General features: G+C 43.3%; 1 protein-coding gene across 11 annotated transcripts in view; it reads left to right on the top strand.

Annotated features, from left to right (window-relative positions):
• Positions 1-27,583, top strand: part of PLXNA1 (plexin A1) — a 508,150-nt gene that overhangs the window by 367,113 nt on the left and 113,454 nt on the right. For all 11 annotated transcript variants that reach the window (XM_068253084.1, XM_068253090.1, XM_068253089.1 and 8 more), the window contains one exon: positions 8,145-8,345. In XM_068253084.1, coding sequence (XP_068109185.1) covers positions 8,145-8,345 — 201 coding nt within the window. The remainder of the gene's footprint in view (positions 1-8,144; positions 8,346-27,583) is intronic.

Raw genomic sequence — 27,583 nt, 5'->3', positions numbered from 1 at the left:
CAGAAATTTGCTGATCCCGTTCAAGATAATCGGACTCCATCTGCTCCCAGCACTGCTGCTTCGCTAACTCGCTTTCCAGACTTATGAGTAAGAAATTTCTTTTTTTTTCCTTTCCTTTTAATCTGTTCATATTTTCCCACTTAGCCTTCTGCTGCTGGGGTGCAGAAACTCTATCGTTTCTATTTATTGAACATATAGCTCTTCCTGGAATTGGTGGGTTTTTTCCTGATCTATATGCATGTTTATGTCTCCGAGGAGGACCGAGGAGATTTTTCTTTCACTAAGCACATTAAAATAATACAGCCCGCCTCCCCCTTCCCTTGGGGTAAGTTGGCATTAAACGTGAAGGCTGAGACTCTTAACGATTTTAAACATGCAAATCCACACCTGAGCAGGATGAAGGTCTGACAGAAGGCTTTGGTCACATGACTTTCCCACAATGCAGTTGTAAAGCACTTCCTCTTTCATCACACTATGGTGAAAGAAGGTAAAGACATCACACCTCCTTTCTGGCATTCTTTTCAAGATAACCTGTGAAATATTTGTTTTTTAAGGTACTTATCCATTAGCCGGGCGCATCCAGCAGGTGGCGCTAATTACTATTCCCCCTCCAGGCCGATGTGGATAGTAGGGAAAGATGTAACTCTGGTGGAGTTTTGTCGCCACCTAGAGGATGCGCCCGGCTAACGGATAAGTACCTTTTTTAATTGCAGTATGAGATAAGCAAGCACAAGGACTTACTTGCAGTTCTGAGTTTAGGTCAGATTTAAATACAGTAGACTCTCCTTCTAATATACCTCTGGCTATAGTAAACTCATTCCTTAGGTCCCGATAAATGTGTGTGATCCAGTGATGTAACTAAGGAGCTTGCGGCCCCAGTGCAAGTTTTACATGGGACCCCAAGCACACTGCATTGACGTGGAGCGCCAAAACCTTCCAAGAACAACTACAGTGTCAGAAGGTGCAATAGGAGTTAGGAAACAGTTTAAGGATTACCACTATGTAGTACACATATAAAGGTGTTCATTACCAGCACAGCACCAATGAAAAGCTAATAGGATTTACAAAGGAGGGACCCTAGTGTGCCCCACTGGGCCAGGGGCTCAGGTGCAGTCACAACCTCTTCACCCCCTATTGCTACGCTATTGGTGTGACCAATTCTGGTATAGTAAAGTACTTGGCCAGGTCCCTTGAAATTCACTATACATTGATTCTACTGTACAGTAAGAAAAATAGCTTCCAAAAAACTTTTATTACCAGGTGGTCATATAACAGCTCCTAAAGGTGGCTTCCTTACACAGGGTTTCCCCTAACTCAGAATCTCAACATAATGCCGCTGTGGAGGCCCAAGACTCTAACCTTGCAGCCAGCAGCGAGGAACGTGACCATGAGTTCTCTTTTGACAGAGGCGCTTGGCACAGACCCGAATGGCATCTTATATACTCCCACCTGACTGTCTGATGAAGCGGGGTCACACCTGCGAAAAGCGTTACAAACCAAGGAGTGTATCAATACATTTTTCGATTGTTGAACGTAAATACGTTTGTCTTTCATGTCCTTAGGAGTGAGTAAGTCCACCACTGCCACGCCTTTATTTTAAAAGTTTAATTTCTTTTTATTCTTCTGGCGCCTCTGTTCTCTCTCATACAAGTTATTTTATGTTGAATTGTGTCGTTTTTTTATGGGTAGAGGGAGTAAACATTTGGAAAAATTATTTTTTTGAATGTTGCCATCCCTAGAAATACCTGGGCTCATATGCAATTCACATTTTCTTCTGAGATTTCTCCTATGTGATATTTTGACACCTTGTCAATAAAATGCCTTTTAAACCAACGGCAAGCAAGGAAATACTCAAAATGCTTTTGATAGAACTTTTTCATTTACTTTTTGGTACTTTTCAAAGTGCTAAAAAGCTATTTTAAAGAGATGCAAAATTATCTCCTAGGAGAAAAAGTCAGGAGAAAAAGTGAATTGCATATGGGCCCTAATGCATAGAAGGCCTTTATGTTCCCTGGTGTTCAATATCCCCAGGATTTCTGTGCAAAAAGTGATCCAATTTAATTTTCATAACCTTTGTTTTCCTGTAACTTTCCAAAATGTGTCAAGAAAGGGTCTAGTATACCGTGCAGGAGAGTATTGATGTGTATGCACATCAATACTGTTCACAGCATGTTTTGTATTGACATGTATAACTGTCAATACCGCTAGGGAGGTTTTTAAATTAAACCAACAGCAAGTAAGAAAATACTCAAAAGGATTTTAATAGTACTTTTCAACAACTTTTAGGTACGTTTTCAATTGTAAAATGCTTAAGTTATTTTAATCGAGATACTATTACAATGATCTCCTTGGAAATAAGTCAGGAGAAAAATGTAATTGCATATGCCCTGGTCTCTGTGGTTGTGATGACCACATCCCCTCTATTGATGTACATTCTAAACTTCTCGCTCTTATCATCCGTCTTCTGTGCATGTAATATCTCTTCTGGTTCCAGCAGCGATATCTTTGGTGCTTTTATTTCCCTCTTGGTTTCTTCAGAACATAAATCCAAAACCCAACAGGAAGCAATAACGTTGTTGCAGCATATTTACCCTGACAGTTTGAACATCATACACACATTTAGCCAGAAAGCTTGAACAATCAACTTCTGAAAAATGAGTGCCAGTTTGGCTAGACTCTTTGCTGCCTGAAATAAGTGAAACATCTTTGCTGCTTTGTATTTCTTCTGTCACTTAATTTTAACTGAAGAAATTGCTTGCAGTTCGTGCAAAACACAATGTTCAATAGGAAAAAAACAACATTAAAAGCTTGTCTAATTCCATACATGGATATAAGCAAAGTAAAAGTGGTTAGATAAAACACCTTTTCTCATGGGCCTGATATTCTTCCCATTCTACTACAGCTTGCTTCTTCTTCTCTCTGGATTCAATTGGTGGGCCAATCATTTAGTTGTGACCTTGTAACTACCGAAGCAGGATTTCTTCTAATAGATGGAAGACATTTTTCCAGATTTCCGTGTAGAAACCATGTCTATGTGAGGTGGTGGGACTTGTGGTCAGAGAGTCTGTTAGTCATTTGTGCCACTAAAGATCTGGCGTGCTAAATATCTGGGGGCTCCTGTACACATAGTAGTCCTTAACAGCTACTTCAACCAAGTTTAATTCAGCATATGTGCCTAGCTTAAAGCAAATCTGAACTAAAAAATAAGTACGGTATAAACATACACACCTCATACTTGCCTCCTGCGTAGTCTGCTCATCAATTTATTTCTCCTCTCCGAAATTCTGTTTGTCCACTGTGATCCATGGAATTCTCCGTCGTCCATTTTAAAAATGACAATGACCCCGTAATAGCTTCCGGGGCAGCACTCAGTTAACCTGTAATATCGCAAACTTGAGCCATAGGGAAATATGGACAATAACTTGCACATTAGTTGTCCTTTCAGTTATAACTGACAGAAACATATATATAATGGAAAATGGCACTAAGGCTTTCAGCTCCTGGAGAGAGAATTCTGACTAGATCTAGTCAGAACTGGAAGGAGTCGCTGTTAGAAAAAAAATGGTGAGCTTCTGAGAGGAATGGACGTGAGGAAAGTATGTAATTTTCATTTGCAAGTACATGTGTGTTTATTTTCCTCGGTTCCGGTTCCCTTTAAGCCTGTATAGATAGGTATACATGATTTTTTTTTTTTTTTAATATAAGAAGTTTATTTCCAAAAGTAATACTTGTAAAATACACTCAACATGATGATTTTGAGAATTGTCCTTGTTTGCTTTTGGATGCAGTTAAGGCTTTAAAACGACTTTGTTTTTCTGAAACACTGAACACTGAAATATAATTTTTTTTAATGAACTGTCCTGTTAACATCTCAGCCCGAGATTGGATTTGATGCACTTGGAAACTCCTTTGGCCGAGACTCTTAATTGCCGCTTCTTCCTTTGCTTGAGAATTATTGCTGACTCTGTGGGCCTCTGCAGATGAGAGACAAGTGTTGGCGAGGCTTTGGGGAATAGAATGGGGTGATGAGCAGAGAGAAAGGCTGGACGTGAAGTAGGGATGATGAAAGAAGTGCATTTTACAGACTCCTCACTGCTGGCATCTGCCGAGTCTCACACAATGACTCTGTGATGAAGCATAAGGGTGGTATTGGCACATTAGACATGCGCTGGTTAGCACCTCTCATCTCTTCATTACGTGTTGGAGAGAATAGAGGCTGCTTAATACTAATCTTTCATAAGTTGCAAGACGATTGTAGCCAGCCAGTCGCTGCTTTTTGGCTTAACACGGAAAAGGCGGCATGAACTCTTTGACTGTGGTTCTTGTGGGCGTCACTTGTGGGCACAGCTGTCTAGAAATGGTGACCGTGTCGGAGCGTCTGTCTCAATGGCTTTGTAGCTTGGCAAGTTTCCTTCTTGAGGTTTTATACTTCTGCAATTAATACGTGTTTTTAGTTGAAAAATAATTCACAAAACTTTTTCAAAAAAGGCTTTTTTTTTTCAATTCTTGCCAGAGCAGGTGTGAAGAGACACCGGCATGTCAGCTGACCAAACAAAATGGCTGTCATGTTAAGTATGGACAGTCTGTTTGTCTTTTATGTTACAGCACCAGCCAAATAAATAGTTACCGTTTTCTACCTCATTATATACTGTAAATAAATAATGCCATAGTCTTTAATTGTGAACATAAGTGTTTATATCAAACATCATTTTTAAAAGTCTTGATCTGCGACCACAAAGCAAGTAATTCGCCTTTGGGTTGCCCCTTTATTAGCAAAAGGTCTGTTGGCATCATGTGATCGACAGTTTGAGATAAGTATGGTCTGACAATATACTGACTACCACTGATAAGCAATGCTTGGTGAAATTTGCCTCCTTAAAACAGAAGGAAACTTGCAATAATTCAACTGTAAGTGAGCATTTGTGGTTACCCACAATGCACCAAGCATTGCTTATTAGTAGGAGGGCTTTTCAGTCTCTCTTATCCCCCTATACATTCCTAGTGGTTTGGGGCACCCTGAGCTGTTTGGTTACTCTGTTGTATCAGTTTTCTGTAAGTTGGTTCACACATAAAATTCGTGCCTTTTCCATTCCAGTCCTGACCTGTCTCTGTTTTGGTCTCGGTTCCCAATTGAGCCGAACCACATACAGCCAGCAGGTGGAGACAGTGTAGTGTCCGCTCGGATGCGTACAGTCAAAAATGGCGTGGGGAAAAAATGGCGCACAGTGATAAATCTTTTAAAACGGTATTTATAGTTTTAAGGATATGCAGTAACTTTATTTAAAACGCTATTTATCGTTGGTCTGACCCCCGCCCCTCATGTCCTGCGGTGTCCCCCGGTTCCTGTCTTCTGCCTCCCCCGCCCCCCCCTCGCACGTCCAATTTTGTCTCCCAGTGATTTCATCTCTGCCCCGGACTGGAGTGTAATGCTACAACAGTCCTACCTAAGCAGATCTTACGAACAGCTGGTGGATGTATCTGCTCGCTGCCGCTAATGACTTTCTGATGCACCAATCACGCTGGGGGCGCTGCTCCAGAACTGCCAATCACCGCTGCTCATGTCTCTGCTCCGTCTGCTAATTGGACGCGATGGTCTCGGAGGCGGGAGCATTGGGTCCAATTAGCAGACGGAGCAGAGAAATGAGCAGCGGTGATTGGCAATTCTGGAGCAGCGCCCCCAGCGTGATTGGTGCATCAGAAAGTCATCAGCGGCAGCGAGCAGATACATCCACCAGCTGTTCGTAAGATCTGCTTAGGTAGGACTGTTGTAGCATTACACTCCAGTCCGGGGCAGAGATGAAATCACTGGGAGACAAAATTGGACGTGCGAGGGGGGGCGGGGGAGGCAGAAGACAGGAACCGGGGGACACCGCAGGACATGAGGGGCGGGGGTCAGACCAACGATAAATAGCGTTTTAAATAAAGTTACTGCATATCCTTAAAACTATAAATACCGTTTTAAAAGATTTATCACTGTGCGCCATTTTTTCCCCACGCCATATTTTCCTGACCCGGCTCGGATGGTTCACTGTGGCCCGGCTGTAGCCCGGGGTAGATGCAGTACCCCTATAGGCTAAATGGGGGAATACACCTGCCTGCCTGGCATTATCACGGACTGTACAAGTGAGGCCCGCTTTCTGCAATGATAATTAGGCATCCATTGCACAGTGACAAATGTGATAGCAATCTGATAGCACAGGACTGGAACATAACTACGGTATATACATTTTATGTGTGAACTTAGCCTAAGGGGGGCAGTGACTTTAATTCTCAAATAGACAAACAAAGAAATAATCTAATAGCAGTGTTTCTTCTTAAAAAGACCATTATATATCATGCGGTTTAAAATCATAAAATAATGACTGAATGAATGTGTCTGTGTTGATATGATGTCTTTGCTGCTTTCTGTACGGAGCGGATCAGAGCTGGTTCACATCATTTCTTGAAGGGGTGCAAAACTAAATATTTGGGAAATGGCTCCAGATTACACAATATCTGTCTGTTCAGCTTATCATTTGTAGTTATAGGTTTGTTTTTTTACTCTTTCTTGTGTTTTATTTATTAGTATAGCATATTATTTGAGCTGAGAGTAGAACTCGCCCCAGGACAGATGTTTTTGGTTAGGGGTAAGGATGGGTTAGAAACACAGTGAGGTTTTAATCTACATCTGGGCATTTCCTTCCTTGTCTGATATCATGGAGAAAGCAAATGTGGGAAATTTCTCAGACTAGAAGATAAAAATACCTTTTATATTGAGTAGAGAGGGGTTGCAACATCTGTCTGGTTTAAAGTGCTGCAGTAATCTCCATTCGGGAGATTACATCATCTCCTGTCCTAGCAACAATTGTCACCTATACAGGAAGTGAGTGGTAATCTCATTAGGAGCCCAGACAGTAATTAGAACCTAAATTGTTTTATACAGCAGGGAGAGGTGTCAGCGCTTCCCAAAACAGTCTGCATCTGAATGACTAAAGGTAGCCATACACTGGCCGATTTGCCATCAGATTCGACCAACAGATAGATCCCTCTCTGATCGAATCTGATCAGAGAGGGATCGTATGGTTACCTTTACTGCAAACAGATTGTGAACCGATTTCAGCCTGAAACCGTTCACAATCTGTTGTGGTGGTGGTGCTGCCGCCGCTCCCCCCGCCCGCATACATTACCTGCTCCGCCGGCACGACTCCAGTCCCCAGGCCTCCGCTCTGGTCTCCAGGTCCGGCATGCTTTACTTCTTCCTGCCCGGCAGGAAGTTTAAACGGTAGAGCGCCCTCTACTGTTTAAACTTCCTGCCGGGCAGGAGGAACTGAAGCATGCCGGAGACCAGCGCGGACACGGAGCAGCGGTGACCGGGGGCAGTCGCGCCGGCGGAGCAGGTAATGTATGCGGGCTCTATTGCGTTGGTCGTCGGGCATTCGAACGCCGCTAGCGACGCGCTCCCTACCCGTGGGCGATCGACGGTAATTTTCCGCACGGAGCGATCGATGGGATCGGAGGAAATGGATCGAAATTCGGCGAGTAGCGCGAATGATTGGCAGCAGATTCGATCCCAGTGATCGAATCTGCTGTCGAAACGGCCGCAAATCGGGCCAGTGTATGGCCAGCTTAACAGCAGTGTTCTCCCCAGACTCTTAGCAGGGTGCTCCACCCGGCTAGTTTTGGTCAGCACCCGGCTGTCATCGGCCCACCTCCTCCTATGCTGTAAGCAGAGTCGTGCCAGGCTCTTCATTCCCCCACCCAGCTACTTTTTCATGCCACACGGCTGGAAAAAAAAATCCTGGGGAGAACACTAACAGCATAGGTGTGCAGAGCCTATTATGCTCTGTAGACCCATGCTGTTAGTATTTGTAAGTTTACCTTATGGCTAGCTGCTCCTATTTGATATGTTACGTTTGTATTAGGTTTTTTCAGAGGTTAGGGCTGTAGTGCATAGTTGTAGCATCTGTTTTGAATACAAGGTGTGTATGTTGCCACTAGGGGGCTCTGCACACCTCTGTTGGTAGTCACTCAGATGTGGCCTGGTGTTAGGATGTGCAGCCATCTCTCCCCTGTAATAATAATAGCCTGACCGTTGCTTTGTTCTTTCCCCTCTGTACAGAATTAAAACCATTTTAAGAACGTTTTCTTTGTTTCTTTTCTTACAGGATTGTCCTCAGATTCTGCCCTCCACCCAGATCTACATCCCGGTTGGCGTGGTGAAACCCATCACACTGACTGCCAAGAACCTTCCACAGCCGCAGTCCGGACAGCGTAACTACGAGTGCATTTTCCACATCCCGGGGAGTGTGACCCGTGTCACAGCCCTGCGCTTCAACAGCACCAGCATCCAATGCCAGAACACTTCGGTAAGCCTGTTACACTGCATGCAATTTTTACCCCAATTGCATTGTTTGAGCCTCTAGGTTCTGAACGCATGGTATGTGTACCTCAGAGGCTATTTGTGCTGGCATCAGGGGGTTATTATTATTATTATTCTTTATTTATGTAGCTCCCACATCTTCTGTAGTGCTGTACATAGTACAAAACTAATAGTGCAGAGCATAGACACATGAGAATTTCCCAGCTCTGTACAATCAGGACATACACCGATACAAGTACAAATACATACATAGTAAATTTGTGGTTTAAAGTGTACCTGAGACGGGGAATATGTAAAAAAAAGTGTACATACCCTGGGCTTCCTCCAGCCCCCTCCAGGCTGATCGCTCCCTCACCGTCCTCCTGTGCCACCTGCACAATTTAGCCCGGAATGTCCTTCAGTCGGGATCAGTCGACTTAGGTGGAGTCCGGCCACACACGTTCCCCTATCGCTCTCCAAGGCCAAGAGCACTCTGTGCCTGTACAGTACACCCCAGACCGAAGGACTTTTTCGGGCCGAATTGCAGAGAATCCAAGCAGCAAGGGAGCAGTTAGCCAGGAGGTTGCAGGAGGAAGCCCCAGGTATGTATAATGTTTTTATTCCCCCCCCCCCCCCCCGGTCTCAAGTTCCTTTTAAGACACCACCAATACTACAGTATACATTCATATCGTACATTATAGCAGAATAAGAAACAGTAGAAGGAGGTCCTTGCCCTTGCGATCTTATAATCTGGAGGGTAGTGAGGTGTTAGCCGATGAGGCAGTGATCTTCCACTGTGACCTACAGGGGTTCTTGTGTTGGATTCAGATTTGCTTCAACATGTCGGTCAATTCATTATTGAACGTTTTGTAAGTAAGATAAATAATGCATTTTTTTTCGTTAAATTAAAGCATAAGGGAATATTTTGGAAACATTTAAACACAATCATTAAGTTGTAAGAAATATAAATGTGCCAATAGGTATTTTAGATATTATCTAAAAAGCGGGACATGGCAATCCCTGTCTTTCATAAAGGGGTACATGCTGCAGTAATGCTTTAACACACACCTGTCACAAAAGCCAGCGACGTTCGTGTATTTCTGTGACAGTTCAGCTGTAGCATTCTTTCCCTTAACGCTTCGATCTGTAAAAGGGGCTGTTATTATCACGGCTGCTACACACCATGTATGTAATAAAAACCGTGTTTTTCTTATCAGAGACAGACTGATGATGAGCATGAGACAATTCATTAGAGACTGACAGAGCCTATATCTGTAAATCAGCGATAGCCAATATTCCCTCTAATACCGGCTCAGCCAGCGAGATTACTTGTGCAAAGGATTCTGGGAAGCAGCTACAGAAAAGGCTGACAAGTCATCTGGCCTTCCTCATGACAGTTCCTGGAATAACACTCTGCATTAAAGCAGAACTTTCCAAATCTAACTGCCTTTGAAATAGTCAGTCCTCGGTTAAAGCTAAAGTGTGAAATAAATCCACTCACAAGTTTTGCAGCAGCAATTCTCCACTGACGATCCACCATCTAGTAGCGTGCTGAGCAGAATTTCCAAATGTTACGTTTTTGCAACACAAGCTTCTTCTGTAACCAGAGGTACTATTTTGTGTTACTACCCCCCCCCCCCCTCTTCATGTGGTGACACTCCTACCCCTCCAGGTCCTAAATCTAGTGCAAGCCTTATAACCTCCCCTGCCCTTTATAACGAGAGTAGCCATCTCCTTGTCCCTCTCTGCTGCATAGTACTCCCACAGCACAAATGGCCACAATTCTACCGGCCCCATTGCCGGTCGGGCCACCAAAACGCCATACTTCCACTCCCTAACAGGTGCAGACAATACTTCCCCTCCTCCAGTACAAATGCAGCCAACACCTCCCCCCCCCCCCCCCCCCCTCAATAACAGTTGCAGCAATTTTCTCCTTCCTTTCAAAAAAAATAAAAAAAAATTAAGTATAGCCACCCCAAAAAGCTGTGGTCTCCATAGCTGAGTACCTATAACATAGTTGCCAAAAGATTTTGGCGCAGGGAAAAGCTGATAAACTGCTTACCCTGCTCCTGCAGAAGTCCTGGTGGTGTTAATTACTATTCTCCCTTTAGGCCGCAATGGATAGTGGGGGAAAGACGTAATTCGGCTTCCAGCTATTGCTGGCGGCCGAATTACAGTAGTGATTGTGCTCCGTGTTCTGATGGCGCCCAAATCAATCACTGAGCGCTGCTATAGCTGTAATTCCTATTATGGTCTATGGTGGTGCCGGCTGCGCCCAAATCGCCTGCACTTTTTTGCTCGCCATAGCTCCCCTTGTTTTAAGTGTCGCCTGTACAACTTCCCTTTCCCCCCCAGTAAGATGTGCGGCCACCTTGCCGCAAAATACATACTAAGTTTGTGAAGTTGTTGCAGGCCCCTCCCACCATCATCCTGTACATAGTGCTGCAGTTCAGATAAAAATACTACTGGAGCATTCACTCTGAATATTGATTATTGCAAAGTTTCAGGATTCTCAAAGTGTATGAAAGTTATTTCCTAAGTAATTTTATTTTTAGGATAAGATTTTGAGTATCTCCTGTTCTCTTTGACAGGCTTATATTTTCATTTCTGCTGCTGTCCATGGCTGACGCAGCTAGTTAATTCTACTTGTGATGTGCTGTAAGGAAAATTTCATTTAAAATTCCTCATGCTCATTTTCCTAATTTTAGATAGTGCAGGCTGCCCAGTAATCTCCTTCCTGTCAGGGGAGCTGCAGATAATGGCACCTGCACTTCAGCCGCCCAAACAAAATGGCCGTTCTTACGTTACACAGGAGAAGTCTGAGGAGCACTTCTCTAACGGCAGAAAACAAGTGTATTATAATTGCACACTTATGCTAACACTGTTTCATTATCGTTGATATGATGTCAAATTAACTGAAAAATTCTGAGTGAGTATCCATATTACGGATTACATACTAATTCATGCATGTCTGGATGGTGTGCTCTCACCGTCGCCTCCTCTGTATCTGCTGGACTGTGTGTTTATTGTATAGATGTGCGTGAACGTTGTTTGTTTAGCCTGCGTAGGCGGTTTGCAGTCCTTGTGCGTGTGACCGTTTCAGCAGAGTCTTCCACTTAATAAACTTATTTGCATAGTGCTTTATTCCCAAAGGGACACAGTGAATTTTCAGAGCTCAAAACAGAAGAAAAACAATACAAAATAAATTGCTTTTATTGCAGTTTTGATGTCTAAGCTTTTTAAAAGTAGCTCTTAAAGCAAACCTGAAGCAAAAATAAACTTGAAATAATGAATTGTATGTGTAATACAGCTAAAGGTGGCCATACACGGGCCGATTTGCCATCAGATCGACCAGCAGATACGGTAGACCCCTCTCTGATAGAATCTGATCAGAGAGGGATCGTATGGCTGCCTTTACTGCAAACAGATTGTGAATCGATTTCAGCATGGAACCGATCACAATCTGTGAAGATGCCGCTGCCCCCTGCCAGCTATACATTACCTGGTCCGGCCGGTCCGACCCCTGGTCTCCGCTGTCGTCTTCTCCGCTGGGTTCCGTGTTCCGGTCCGGCCGGCTTCACTTCTTTCTGTCCGGGTAAGTTTAAACAGTAGAGGGCGTTCTACTGTTTAAACTTCCTGACGGGACAGGAAGTAAAGCCAGCCGGACTGGAACACGGAACCCAGCGGAGAAGAAGACAGTGGAGACCAGGGGACTCGCGCCAGCGGAGCAGGTAATGTATTCCCGCTGTATTGCGTCGGTCGTCGGAGATCTGAACGCCGCCATCGACTTACTCCTGACCTGCCGGTGATCGAGCTAAATCTTCCGCACGGACGCATTGACGGGAATCGACTGGAACGATTGATTTCGAAAGGAAATCGATAGTTCTGTCAGCTTTTGCGCAACGATTTCACAGCAGATTCGATCAGTGATCGAATCTGCTGTATATCGGTGGGAAAATCGTTAGGTGTATGGGCCCCTTAAGAAAGTACATTAGCAAAGAAAAGAGTCTCGTGTTGTTTTCAAGTACAGGAAGAGTTGAAAAACTTCAGTTGTTATGCAAAAGAGCTTACCTGAGCTTTTTGACCTACTGGGTCAAATGCAGTCGTTTTCTGAAGCACTTAAACCGCTAAGAAATAGTGAGAGACAACTTAAAGTAAGATTTTACTGAAGGAAAGTTCAAAGTGTCATTGTTTCTGATTTGTTTAATAGTTCAAAAGACAGAGTGTGCTGTTCAAACTGCAACTGTGGCAGGATGATGCATTGTTATTTTAAAAAAAAAGCTATGTAACTGAGAATAAAAATACAACTCTTTTCTTTGCTACTAATGTTCTATTGGTTATGTGTTCTACACATACAATTCATCTCACTAATATTATAAATGGGAAAGTTTGGATGTTTGTTACTCAATCACGCAATAGCTGAACGGATTTGAATGAAATTTGGCACACACATAGTACATTACCGGTAATAACACACAGGATATTTTTTTATCCCCATAACCATAAAGAGGGCGGAGACAAATACAAATTTCACTGTGAAATTGTAAACACAGCCATTCTTACACTGTTAATGTTCAGAAAAGGGGGTGGAGCCATCAGATTTGTTTTATTTCAATGCAGATCATTGATACCAAAGACCGCAAATCTCACAAACTAGGTCATTGAGTAACTGTGTGTGTTAAGGTTAGAAAAAGTGGGAGCAGCCAACACCAGCTGGCAATGCCGGGTCATCAGTGGGCGGAGACAAATACATATTTCACTGTAATCTACAGCCATTCTTCAGGCGCCTATACATGTCATTCCGCCGGCAACGACGGTCCGTCAGACCCTCCCGCTGGGCGGATGTTCAGCTGACTGTAGCACGTGTGTACACACTTTGTCGGCAGACTGATAAGGCAGTTTATGAACAATCCGCTCAGCGGATCGTTAAGAAACAGCCTTATCAGTCTGCCGGCAGTGCGTACACACGCACCACTGTCTACTGAACGTCCACTCAGCAGGAAGGTCTGACGGACCCGTCGTTGCCTGCGGTATGGCGTGTGAACATGCCTTTACACTGTTAGTGGTAGGGTTCTCAAACTTTACAGTTACTCACTGGGTGACTGGGATTAATATTCATAAAAGTGGGTGGAGCATACAAAAGCCAATTAAAATTCACCTATTGATTTTCAAGGGGAATATTTAATTGCTGCCATTGCACTATTAATGGCACAATCCTTAAACCTGGTACAGTTGGTCATTGGGTGACTGAGGTTCAAATTCAGAAAAGGGGGTGGAGCCGGGCAACTTCAGACCATCAGCTAGTTATATCATAATATTTTTCCCGCTTAAAGTTTGCTGTAAAGTGATTTTATTCTTCAGGTTCGGGGTAGGTCGGGGGTAGTACGCTCACTTTCGCTTCATGGGGCGTTTTACGTGATTCTAATGCTTCTTCCTTCTAAAGCCAGACGGAGGAAGCATCAGAGTCATGTGAAACGCGCCGTGAAGTACAAGTAAGTGACCTCCCCCTGACCCTGTCCTCTTGTTTGTGCTGCAATGGTGCTGAAGTGTGGTGTATGGCGGTATTTGGGTCTCCAGAATTCAATATGCTGAATTCAAACACCAAACTTATAAGAAGCACCAAAACGAAAAGACAGTGGCAGTGAGAGGCGTAACCAGGGGGAGGGGAACGGTTTAATGATTACTGATACAACTATTCAGAGCACATGTAGAAGTGATCATTACTAGCATAGCATCAATTAAGAGCCAATACAGCAGTTGCATAAAGCCCCACACTCAACAGCGGTCTTTTAAGGTAGCCATACACTGGTCGATGTGCCATTAGATCGACCAGCTGACAGATCCCTATCTGATCGAATCTGATCAGAGAGGGATCGTATGGCTGCCTTTACTGCAAACAGATTGTGAATCGATTTCAGCCTGAAACCGATTCACCATCTGCTGAGCTGCTCCTGCCGCCTGTCCCCCCCCCCCCCCCCCCCGTATACATTACCTGACGCTGGCTCCCGGGCATCTTCTCCGCATTGCACGGCTCTGTTCCGGATCCATCCCGGCGCTTCCTGTGTTACTCCGTGACCAGGAAGTTCAAATAGAGCGCCCTCTATTAGAACTTCCTGGTCACTGCAGTGACACAGGAAGCGCCGGGATGGATGGAGCCGGAACAGAGCCGTGCAGCACGGAGAAGACGCCCGGGAGCCAGCGTCAGGTAATGTATACCTGATCGGATCGGCCGCCGCTAGCGACGCACACTTTACCCGCGGGCGATCGAGGGTAATTTCCCGCACGGCGCGATCGACGGACCGATCCGATTCCGGGAGGGAATCGGATCGGCGGCTGCGTTTACCGCGAACGATTGGCAGCAGATTCGATCCCAGGATCGAATCTGCTGTCGAAACGGCCGGAAATCGAGCCAGTGTATGGCTACCTTTAGGCTCTCACAACTTTTCTTGTGAAACACCTAAAAAAAAGTCTTGCTATTGTTCAAGCAGCTGATAAGACGGATAAGAAGTCAATTCAACATTTGGATTGACTTCTTATCAGTAGAAAGAGATTTTTTTTTTTTAGGTGTTTCACAAGAAAAGTTGTGAGAGCCTAATAGACCGTTGTTGTGTGTGTATGGGGCTTTATGCTGGGAATACACGGCTCGATTCTGAGCCATTTACAGTGGTTTGCAAAAGTATTAGACCCCCTTGAAGTTTTCCACATTTTGTCACATTACTGCCACAAACATGAATCAATTTTATTGGAATTCCATGTGAAAGACCAATACAAAGTGGTGTACACGTGAGAAGTGGAACGAAAAGCATACATGATTCCAAACATATTTACAAATAAATAACTGCAAAGTGGGGTGTGCATAATTATTCAGCCCCCTTTGGTCTGAGTGCAGTCAGTTGCCCAAAGACATTGCCTGATGAGTGCTAATGACTAGACTGCACCTGTGTGTAATCTAATGTCAGTACAAATACAGCTGCTCTGTGAGGGCCTCAGAGGTTGTCTAAGAGAATATTGGGAGCAACAACACCATGAAGTCAAAGAACACACAAGACATGTCAGGGATCAAGTTATTGAGAAATTTAAAGCAGGCTTAGGCTACAAAAAGATTTCCAAAGCCTTGAGCATCCCACAGAGCACTGTTCAAGCGATCATTCAGAAATGGAAGGAGTATGGCACAACTGTACACCTACCAAGACAAGGCCGTCCACCTAAACTCACAGGCCGATCAAGGAGAAATGCAGTCAAGAGGCCCATGGTGACTCTGAACGAGCTGCAGAGATCTACAGCTCAGGTGGGCGACTCTGTACAGTACATGACTAATAGTTGTCCTATGGACAAAGTTGGCCTTTATGGAAGAGTGGCAAGAAGAAAGCCATAACAAGTCCCGTTTGCAGTTTGCCACAAGCCATGTGGGGAGACACAGCAAACATGTGGAAGAAGGTGCTCTGGTCAGATGAGACCAAAATGGAACTTTTTGGCCAAAATGCAAAATGCTATGTGTGGCGGAAAACTAACACTGCACATCACTCTGAACACACCATCCCCACTGACAAATATGGTGGTGGCAGCATCATGCTCTGGGGGTGCATCTCTTCAGCAAGGACAGGGAAGCTGGTCAGAGTTGATGGGAAGATGGATGGAGCCAAATACAGGGCAATCTTGGAAGAAAACTCTTGGAGGCTGCAAAAGACTTGAGACTGGGGCGGAGGTTCACCTTCCAGCAGGGCAACAATGGAATGGTTTAAAACAAAACTTATCCATGTGTTAGAGTGGCCCAGTCAGAGTCCAGATCTAAATCCAATCGAGAATATGTGGCAAGATCTGAAAACTGCTTTTCACAAACACTGTCCATCTAATCTGACTGAGCTGGAGCTGTTTTGTAAAGAAGAATGGGCAAGCATTTCTGTCTCTAGATGTACAAAGCTGGTAGAGACATACCCTACAAGACTGGCAGCTGTAATTGCAGCAAAAGGTGGTTCTACAAAGTATTGACTCAGGGGGCCGAATAATTACGCACACAACACTTTGCAGTTATTTATTTGTAAAAAAATGTTTGGAATGATGTATGATTTTTGATCCACTTCTCACGTGTACACCACTTTGTATTGGTCTTTCACGTGGAATTCCAATAAAATTGATTCATGTTTGTGGCAGTGATATGACAAAATGTGGAAAACTTCAAGTGGGCCGAATACTTTTGCAAACCGCTGTAGATGGCTCAATAGATAATTTCTGACATGTCCCATCTCCCGCTTAATAGTTTCTGCGCTCGATTCTGCACTGAACACAATGGAAAAAGATAGGAAAAACTAGCAGAAGATAAGAGAATCGAGCGGGGAATTGATCAGGCGAGAGAATCGAGCGGCGAAATCGAGCCGTGTATGCCCAGCATAAAAGACCGCTGTTGAGTGTGTGTGTGTATGGGGCTTAAGAGCCTCTATGGGGCCCATCTGGTTCAGGGGCCCCAGTGCAGTGGCAACCTCTGCCTCCCTTATTTCTACTCCACTAAACAACACCGGAGTTTGTGTAAAATGAATCGGATTATGGGCTCCTTCAAGGACATTTTGTGTGTCCACAGTTTGCTGCAGTTAAGCAAGGAGGTGCAATGGAGTAGGAAGAAATTACCTCACAGTATCTGCTGATGCCTATTTGTAAAAATCCATACAAAATGTAACGTTCCCGCCGCAGTCAGCCATGAGGAATTAAAGGAGGTTCTATGTCTCGTTTTGCAGGTCAATAAATGCGTTTCTTAATCACTTTTCAGTGAACTGAATTAAAGAATGCTTCATCTGGGCTTCCTGGGTCTTTTGTTTATTTTCTCTGTGGAAGGCCTGTTATTTAGATAAGGAAATGTGTAATCCTCTGTGGTGTTATGCTGGGTACACACCACGCGTTTTCCCGCTCTATCCGCTGGTCGATTGGGATCGGTTCCACTATTTCCAACGTGCTTGAATCTGGCTTTGATCGTTCCTGCCGTCGATTTGCATGTGAAGTATGCAAAATCGACAGCAGGAACGATCGAAACCCTAATCGATCATGTCGGAAATAGTCAAATGGATCCCGATCGACCCGCGGATTGAGCGGGAAAACGCATGGTATGCACCCAGCATTACATAGAAGGAACCCCTTTACTGGAAAACTAAATTCAGCATTTCCTTCACAGGGGAAGTGCATCACTTTTGCTCCAGCAATCTTTATTTAAGGACATCTGAGGTGAAAATAAACTGCTGAGAAAAACAATTGTATCTATCCTCCTCCTCCTAAAAATGATTTATTTTTTAGGTATCCCAGTTTTATTTTATATTTAAATCTAGTTTTTAAGTTTTTACTGTTTCATTGTCTCTGCTCAATGACACCTTCACTAAAGCATGTAAATCTATGAACTATTGACCCTTTTTATCTCTTTCCCGCTCCAGGAAGCCATTTACTAACAGGAATCTGTTTAATGGCTGTAATTACTTATCAGTGATGGTTATACCATAGTCCGACCTGGATAAAACTTGTATACCTGATGTTTAACTCTTTGAGGCAGAGAAAGAAAAAAGGGAACACAGCCTAGATATTTGTGTGCTTGGCACTGTACATACACATGTCTACCTCATCATGTCACATGCCACCTTGGTTGTCCTTTAAGGACCACTCCAGCCTAAAAAATTTGCAGCTAAAATCTGACAGAACCTGTTTTGAGCTAGTCCCATCTCCTCATGGGGGATTCTAAGGGTTTTCTTTGTTTTCAAAAACGTTTCCTGAACTGCAGTTTAACTGCCAAAAGAGTAAGATACCAACCAGCCTCCCCTACTCATTTGCACATTATTTTGTCAGTTATACTTAGCAACTGAAGAAAACCCCGAGAATCCCCCATGAGGAGATTAACTAGTCCAAAACCTGTTGGTTCTGACAGATTTTAACTGCTTATTTTTTCCAAAGAGTGGTCCTTTAATAAGCCCATATGTAGGGCACGCACCTATTGGAGGAAGGTAGAACTTCACAGCTAGACCGTTACATAGCAGAGAATCGGAGTTATTACATATTTGTCACGGGTGGTGTTCAAAGCCCTGTCACGACAGCTCCAAGCTGTGCATTAGGCTGTGGTGTTCACTGCAGCCAAAACAGAAGAGAAAAACAAAACAACATGGAACCGCGCTGGGCAGCGATAGATAGAAAGTGACAACGTGCGCGTTTCTCCATTACAACGTGCCACGCTGCCTGGTGATCCTGCTGTCACTAGCAGGTGACATGGCAGCGCTTATAGCAAAACAACTGATTCGTTAAGGTTCTTTTGCTCTGAAGACAACATAAATTATCTTAAATTCTAGCAAGAATTTATTTCAAAATAAAAAATCTGCTTTGAGTAAGGGGGTTTGATTCCCTCATTTGGATCATCTCCGACCATAGCAAGGTTTGCGGAAAAGTTACTGAATTACTGGTTGTCTCCATGCCACCGCATTCATGCATCCACCATGCTTGAACACCGCACAGGCGGGATTTATTTAAAGTCTACCGGAAACTTAAAGAGTTAAATAGTTGTAGCGACATATAGTAGAATGCAGTAAATTATTTAGGATACCCATGGCCTGGTTTCAGCATTAGAAACACTATGGGGGACATTTATCAAGAGTGTCTGAGACAAAATATTAATAGTTTTTTAAAAATCCGTGCAGAATTGTCCGAAGAAATCACTAATCCCAAGAAATCACTAAATAGTGCAGATTCCTTCTTGAACGGTTAAGAATAGGAGGAGTTAGGAAGGTCTCTCAGACAGTGCAGTGTGTGAGGGAAATTGCTGTTGCTGAGGTAACCAATGGATCTGCTGTATTGCATCAATGCCCAGCACTGGAAGGGTTAAGTACAGAACAGCTTCACTGGACACCTGGCAGCAGGGGGGGAGGAGCCCTTCACAAATCATGCCTAGCCTGCACTGCTGCACTATCTGTAGAACTGCTATTAAATACTTCTTAATCTGCAACAATTTAGGGATGGATTTGCACTTTTCTTAATTGTAGTGCAGCTCTAGAAATCCACGCTACCCTGCCGCTATTACGTAGGATTTGAAAAGTTTCTAATTATCATGCAGAACAGATCCTCTAGAACAGTTTGAGAAAAAAAAAACTGTTGGTAATGCTTTGATAAATCTGGCCCTTTGTGTTTGGTATTGTTATGTAGTCCCGCCCTCCCAGTGATTCTTAGCCTAGGCTGTTTAGATATGAGGAATTCTCCTCTTTGAGCAGGTATGTCCAAAGTTCGTCCCAGGTGCCAAATGTGGACCTCAGCCTTTGCTAGTGGCTCCAAAAGTTCTCTAGAATTGTTAATTCCATGCGGCCCGCAGGCTGTTTCCGAATGCGGGGGCCACATTTTGTTGCCGCTCTGCCTCCCCCTTTTGCTCGCCTGTAGGTTATCAGCCACCACTGTAGCAGTAACAGGCGCTGATTACCAGCTGCCACTGTGCCAGCAGCAGTAACAGCCACTGATTAGCAGCCACCACTGTGCCAGCAGCAGTAACAGCCACTGATTAGCAGCCACCACTGTGCCAGCAGCAGTAACATCCACTGATTAGCAGCCACCACTGTGCCAGCAGCAGTAACAGCCACTGATTAGCAGCCACCACTGTGCCAGCAGCAGTAACAGCCACTGATTAGCAGCCACCACTGTGCCAGCAGCAGTAACAGCCACTGATTAGCAGCCACCACTGTGCCAGCAGCAGTAGCTGTCACTGACCAGTAGCTGCCACTGTGCAGCTGACACAGTACATGGGTTATTTCCAGTGGAAATGTTTTATTTGACAAATTGTCACAGGTATATAGTGTACCTAATGGCATTCAGCAAATATTGTGTTTAACTTTATTAGTTCACCCCCTAACGATTTCAAAAACAGTGATAAGGCCCTTGGCCTATAAAATATGGACACCTCTATCTTAGAGCATTCTGGGAGACCAGGCATTATTTTCACTGGCTTCAGAATTCTCAGAAACAAACCTTCCAAAGAGCTGCACCTGACAGAACTTAAGACGTCGCCACCTGTGATAAAATTCATTACACTGTGAAGAACTTCATCTATGGCGATCCTGGTGTTGCTATATGAATCTGTACATACCAATCTCTCCCACTTACACTTCCCACCAGGCAGTTAGTGCAGTGCATTAGATGGTGCATACTGACACAGAAACTGCAGTGATGTCTGGGCAAGGGCTTAGATATAAGAGTGGTTCTGCTTTGGTTTGCATTGCATTTCAGTTTCCCAAGTAGATCATGTTCTATTCTGCTGTGTTTATAAAAATGCAATGTAATATTACCATGGCACAGTCAGTGTGTAACTACGCTATCCCACGCTGTACAGCTTGCTAAAATATGTGAAATTTCTAGAAGTGATGTCATGAATAATGTTCTTCATTAACAATGTGCTGTTAAATATTTGTAATCTTTTTTTATTTGTTGGCATCATTTACCTTCTTGCATCCACTGTGCCGGGCCAGTTAAATGTCCTTAAAAGGTGCTATGGAATGTAGCCAATAAATACAAGTGAGTTCAGATAGATACATCTTTATTAGCTGCTCAGTATAACTAGACACATGTAAAGCTTTTTAAAGTTTACTTTGTGTGTGTAAGTGGCGGGTTCTGCGGTCCACCGATGCCTGGCTGACGTGTGGCGGAGTGTAAAGCAGATATGGTGGTTCCTGTTTTTAAGGGTGAAGAAAGAACCTTCTCTGGGAATTTTCATGTCAGGCCTCACAGCCAGCAGAAGCTGGGTCAATGGGAGCGTGAAATCCATGAAAGGAGTTCACTGCACCAAGTCTCAGTAGATTAATTGTGTTTGCAGAGCTCTCCAGCCAAGAAAATACAGATCTAATGTATTGATGGACAAGGTGCCTCCGGGGACAGACACTGTTGCACGCTGCCCGGAAGCCCCTTCTCCAAGTGCTCACCCCCTGGCTGCCCTGCTGATGGTGTGCTTGGCTACCTCCTGGGGGCATTCAGCTGAACCCCCCTCCTTCAAGCCCCCCCCCCCCCCCCCCCCCATACTTCTCCAACTGTTTTTATTGACAGCTGTTTTTTATGGTCAGTGGTTGATGTGCATAACCTTTTGTACTTTCTGGTTAACCTCTTGTTGTCCAGGAAGAATTGTTTTTAAAATCAGAGTTGTACAGGCAGCTGCTTGATTAGACAGAACATGGCAGCTGCTTGATTAGACAGACAGATTCATTATTATAATGGAGAAAGAACCAAGGATGTCAAAACTGATCCTAGGTGAACTCCAAAGTCCTAGTACAACCATATCAAGTCCTTCCATCTGTCACTAGCTGCCTGACGTGACTTCCATGATTAACGACCCAGGCTATACCAAATCTGAAAGACAGACACAAACAAGCCAGACAGGTTTTTATAAATAATAATAATAAAAAACCACAAAACTTTTGAAGAAAAGAGCACCAGTACTACTGTAAGCAATATAAATGTTGTAATGGGCATCAGGTGCCTCGACTTGTGTAGGGTTAGACGTTTTATACAGAAAGCACTTAAAGAGGAACTCCAAGATTAAGCATCATCTCAATCAGTCGCTGATACCCCCTTTCCCATGAGAAATCTTTACCTTTTCTCAAATAGAACCTTGCCTGTATGGCTGTAATTGTGGTAAAACCCCTCCCACAGTGTGATGTCATGACCATGGTCCTGACAGTTTGCAGTCTGTGAACCGCATTGTGGGAAATAGCGTCTGTTTCCAACTGCCAAGCAAGCAATATCTCCCTCTGTGCATAGAACTCTCAGCAGTGAACATTTCGTGCAGATCACCTAGCAGAACTAAAGATGTCACCACCAGTTATAAATATCAGAATGTAAATCTGGGCGAGGAAATATTTCAGGGCAAACACTGACTAAATAATTTTCAGTACAGTTCCTTTTTAATTGCAATTTTTGCTTGAACGTTGCATCATCTCTGTGGACAGTGGAATAAAACAAAGAGGTTGAATAACATTTACTAGTCCCAGCTTATTTCTCGGCAGACAGGGTTTTTTTGGGAGGGAAAAAGTAGATGGATACCACTTGTTTGCATCTAGAAGCTATCCCAGCATCTATTAATGGGATTTTAAAGTGAGAAGAATTTGACCATTACTATCTTTTTCCTCGCTGATCTTTTCGGTTTCAGTAATGTGTAAGTCACATCACTAAAGCAAGCATACGAGTCAGACTATACTAATTCTGAGTCAGTCATTTGGAAAGTACTAGAGGCAAAGCATCAGCAAAGCATCCAGCCAAGCAGCATTGGCATTGCAGATTTGTGGCACTGTTACATTTCAGATGCCAGGCATGTCAGCACATGCAGAAGAGGACTTTCATTGGACATTAAGACCCTGAATTAAATGTAATATTATCAATACCATCAAGTCCTGTGCACCAAGAAGTCATGGATAGAATAGCTTGTTCTAAAAAGGAAGTTGGCAATGTCACCCTACCTCTTAAAATGTACTGTCATTGTATGAAATCTGTTCTTTGGAAATTAGTCCAGCCTTGGTTACTCCACTTGCCCAACCCGTCCATGCTAAATAATGTCTCCATGTACATATTTTTGAAATGTAATCATGTTTTCTGGTGACCGCTTCAGCAGCGGCACCAGGCTTTATAATATGAAGGCGTTGATATGGCCAGTAAGAAAAAAATATGGTAGAAAATTGGACAATGTATTTTCAAGCTGTGCAAAGTATTTGTAGGTATGTGTATTTTGTAAAACAGACCCGAACTCTTGCACAGCACACAATGAAAAATCTTTATTCCACATATAGTTGCTGAAGAAATTCACTGCTCTGTTTTCTGTTTGTTTGTTTAGCCAGATCAAAGTATCATATTGGTTCTTATCAGCAGCTGTGAATAGACTGCAGGAGATCTACCAAGGCATCTCTCCCCTAGAGTAAACACTGAGCCCTAACGCTTTCAGTGCTCCCTGCAAAGTGAAGCGTTTTAGGATTTCCATGAATTGTAACAATACCTCCCCCCCCCCCCCCCCCCCTAATGGTTATTATGCTGTTTCTAATCTTTTAGAGCAGAGAGGAAGTTCTGAATTTAGTTGATTAAATTCCAAGCCACACCTCCACTTCCTGTTCAGTATGCCATAGCTGCCAACATGGAGAGGGGCAGAGCTACTTATGTCCAATCGCTTACAGCACACCGAGCTCAACTTACTCTGGCAATTTGCATACTAGAGGCACGTCCCACTTTAATAATTGTTATATTTTTATCCTATGGAAATAAATCCTTAAAGTTTGAAATTCCTTTAAATGCCTCTGGAATGTCTAATTTCACCTGCAGCCATTGACAAGTAATGTTTTCCTCTGGTTTCTCATTTGAGCGTGAAGATACAAAAACCTGCAAATTTTCACTCGAAGACCTCGTTATTCCCCCCTCCTCCTCCCTCTCTTCTTCCTCTCAATGCGGCCGTCACATTTATCTTGCTCGCAGGCGCGTTTGAAAGTAAGGGAGAGAGAATCAGGAGAGTTTGATAGGATCCAATTAAATTTGTGCAGATAAAATGATGATGAATTGCAGCCGGGCTCCACAGAGACACCCCATACGCTGCCGCCAGCCCCACTCCAGCTCACAAGGAGCTGAGGTCATCAGCTGCAGAAGAGAAATAGGGCGCAGCTGTGGCTACGTGCTGCACATCCGCAGCAGAGCCAGCCTCCCCCCCCCCCCCCCCCCCTCTCTGGGATGTATAGGCACAGGCAGTGGTCCTCCCTCACCTATAGGCTCAGGTCAGAGAGGCTCTTATTGCACTACGTCTTTTCTATCTCAAAATTTAACGTATGTTTTATTGTTCCTTTTTACTTTTGTTTTCTTTTTTACTTTTGTTCACAGGTGAACATTTTTGAAGATTAAACACTGCAAACGGCAGAGCTGTTTTTTTGTTAAATACCACCTTTTCCCATGTAAAATATTGCAGCTATGGTCCAACCACTTCCCCTGTGCTGGAGATCCTTGCAGGATTCCTACATGCCTGCTTTTACTGCCTGTTGTTAGGTGACTAAAGTATGGAACCCTCATCTGGTGCATTGCTGACCTTAGTGAGGTTTGCTAAGAGATTACTGTGGTGGGGATTGTTAGGGATGATCAGGGAAATGCAAATAATTCTGCATTGATGCAGATTTATCTGCAAATATATGTAGCTTGGAAACGGACTAAACAAATGCTGCAACAGTATTTGATTGGTTAATTTTCAAGCTGCATGTATTTGCATAAAATTAGCATAAATATTTGTATCAACTTAATTATTTGCATCTTGTGTGTCATGACTCATGATTTGGCTCAGTAACTATGAAGTGCAGACTAGGTGTTCTGACTCCACTGTGAAATGGCTGAAGCCAAAAGATTATTATGTCAGCCAGGCAAATAGCATTTGTATTTACATTATTTTCACAGTGAGCTCCATATTCCTTCCATTGCAAGTTCTCGGATGCTGCATGTGACCCGTCCATCAAATCTAAAGTGAGAAAAAAAAAATATCAAACCTGCCATTAAGGGATGTTCATAAATGATTTGGGCTGTTGAGATAGGGGATGTTAAAGGACCCCTATGGTGAAAAAAGTAGGCAGTTAAAATCTGACAGAACCAACTGGTTTTGGGCCAGTCCATCTCTTCATGGGGGATTCTCAGGTTTTTGTTTTTTTTTCTGCAGCATTTCCTGAACAGCAGTTTAAGTACCAAAACAGTAAGAAACAAGCCAGCCTCCCTACTCACTTGTACACTTTTTTTGTCAGTCAGACAATGCTGTTGAAAGCAAAGAAAACCCTGAGACTAACCCATTAAAAAAAAAAGTAGGCAGTTAAAATCTGACAGAACCAACAGGTTTTGGGGCAGATTTTTGGCCTCTACAATGCAGGCTGGGGGATGTAGTCCATTATTGTGATTATAACTCCAGGCCAGCCAGGATGGTTTCAGCGCCACACTCTGCCTTTGGTTTTCCTGCAGAAATTCTTAGGATAAAAGTGTTCTCATTAGTATGCAGCTAGCACTCACATTTTAAAAGGTACATTCATTTGAACCCCCCACCCCACCCCCCGCCTTAGCTTTGCTGACTGGAGAGCTATGGCCCAGGTGTTGTGTACTGCAACCAGTCATCTTCCACCTCTTCATCTTATAACCTGATTAAGTGGTGTGAATATTATTATAATAATAGTACATATATTTTCCTGTCCTTTCAGTCACAAATTCAGCCTTCTCGTAGAAATATATGCACTTTATTCATTCAAGTGTCTTCTCCCTTGACAGAACTTGGCGTCTTGGCAGCCATTTTGTTTATGCTCTCTCGGTCTCCCAGCCCCGCTTTTTATTTTCTGCTGAATGTGTCTTGCTGCTCGCACAACACATAAATCCAGGCTGGCACCTATCTGCCTTTTATAACCCCACTGAAGATAAATCCTGGAATTAATTCCGAAGGCATCCCTGGTAAACATGACATAAAGCTGCTAAATCACGATAATGTATTTAATTTGTTGATTTTTATTTTTAACTTTTCATCCTCATGCTATTAAAATGTGCGTTGGAGAAGGTTATCCCCCACTAACTCAGTTATTTTCCTGCCAAAAATGAATTTATTGCTGTACTTAAACGGCTAAATCCTTTTTAATCGAACAATTTGTGTTCTTCATGCAGTGTTGGCTGTGGAATAATCTGAATCTTTAAAAGGTGGGAGTTTTTTTTGGTTCCTATGGGTCTGTTTATAAAGATTGAAAGAATCCAGGCACGTCCACCTCCTCCTGTAATCCCTGCCATTCCACAATGATATGACTATTTATAGGTGGCTGGTAGATGTTTGTAGGTTTGCTTTTCTGAGGGCAAATTAAAGTAGTAGAATGTGTGTCCATTGAATGTTTTTTGTCTTGTCTTCTCCTTTTATGGCTCTGCACAAGTTCTAAAGCCCACCTTCCTTGTATTTCATGTCCATTGTAACTCCTTTCTGAATCCAGTCCATACTGAACACTGCTTGTTGACTCAACAATCTCTTCGTTTGGCCTCATAATCTGTCCTCTGTACCAATCCCTCCACTGGCTGACAATTGCCCAGAGAATCAACTTTTAAACTTGAACCATCATCTTCAAAACGCTCTTCAACTTACTGTATATACTCGAGTATAAGTCTAGAAATTTAAGTCTGATTCACTTCCTAAAAGTATAGGGGTCAACTTATACACAAGTCACGGGCAACAGTGGGAACACCGAGTTACGTGTGTACTAATAGTGACATTCCCATTTGCAGCAATTCACCCAGTGATACTTTGAAGAATGGAATTGCTAAAAAAAACACATATCTGAAAGCCCTGGCAATTTACAAGGAAAAAGGCAAGGGGGAAATACTGGGCTGCATAAAAGGTGAGTGAATAATTGCAGCACTTGGGGGCCTGGAGAAGGTATTGGCTGCACTTAAGGGTCATTAATCCCTTCTAAGCCCCAAGTGCAGCCATTAACTTTGCTGGGTAGACTTATACTTGAGTTAATAAAAAATTCCAGCTTAAGAGGGTTGAATATTGGAGTCGACTTATACATGAGGTCGAGTATATACGGTATTGCTGGAGCAGAAAGTTATTTCAAACTATTTCCAAAGAGAGCCAAAGATGTAATAAACACTTCAAGTTCTAACCTATCCAATCCTATGTAATTTAAAGCAGATCTGAACTCAGAACTTTCCTGTGGTGTAAAAGATAAGCAACAGCATAAAAACCTTTAAAGAAAAAAACATTTCTTTGTTACAGCTAATACAAATCTTACAGTAAATCTGCAGGGGATCTACTTCCTGTTTTCATGGAAGCAGACATAGGGATAACATTCTGTGTTTACAAATTAGCTACTCTGCCGAGGCTGCCGACATTCTTGAGCTGACACAGCTAAGAGATCAAATTACAGTTGTGAGTAGTCACAGATGAGGGATGAATTAGACAGGCTAAACTATCTTAATACATATAGGATGCATTTCTCTGGGTTTTCCTTCTATCCTGTGCAAGAGTGCAGGTCCACTTTAAAGTTTTGGCAAGAGTTCTTACCATCTGGACCTTAGCCTGACGTTTTCAGGCCACTTTGTAGTCATTATCAGCTTTTGATGTTTAGACGGTAACCTGTTTAGATGTGTGCCTAAAATACTGGATATCTCAGAAGCCATTGAGCTCTTCAGGTAATATTTTGTGAATGTGCGCTAATGACTGTCCCTTGCTTCATCCCACAATAGCGATCAATAGAGAGAAAGGTTGACTTTGTGGTTTTAATGAATGAT

Source organism: Hyperolius riggenbachi, chromosome 9 (genome assembly GCF_040937935.1).
Source record: "Hyperolius riggenbachi isolate aHypRig1 chromosome 9, aHypRig1.pri, whole genome shotgun sequence".
Lineage (NCBI taxonomy): Eukaryota > Metazoa > Chordata > Amphibia > Anura > Hyperoliidae > Hyperolius > Hyperolius riggenbachi.
The sequence above is the reverse complement of the archived record's forward strand: the minus strand, read 5'-3'. Positions and strand labels throughout refer to the sequence as shown.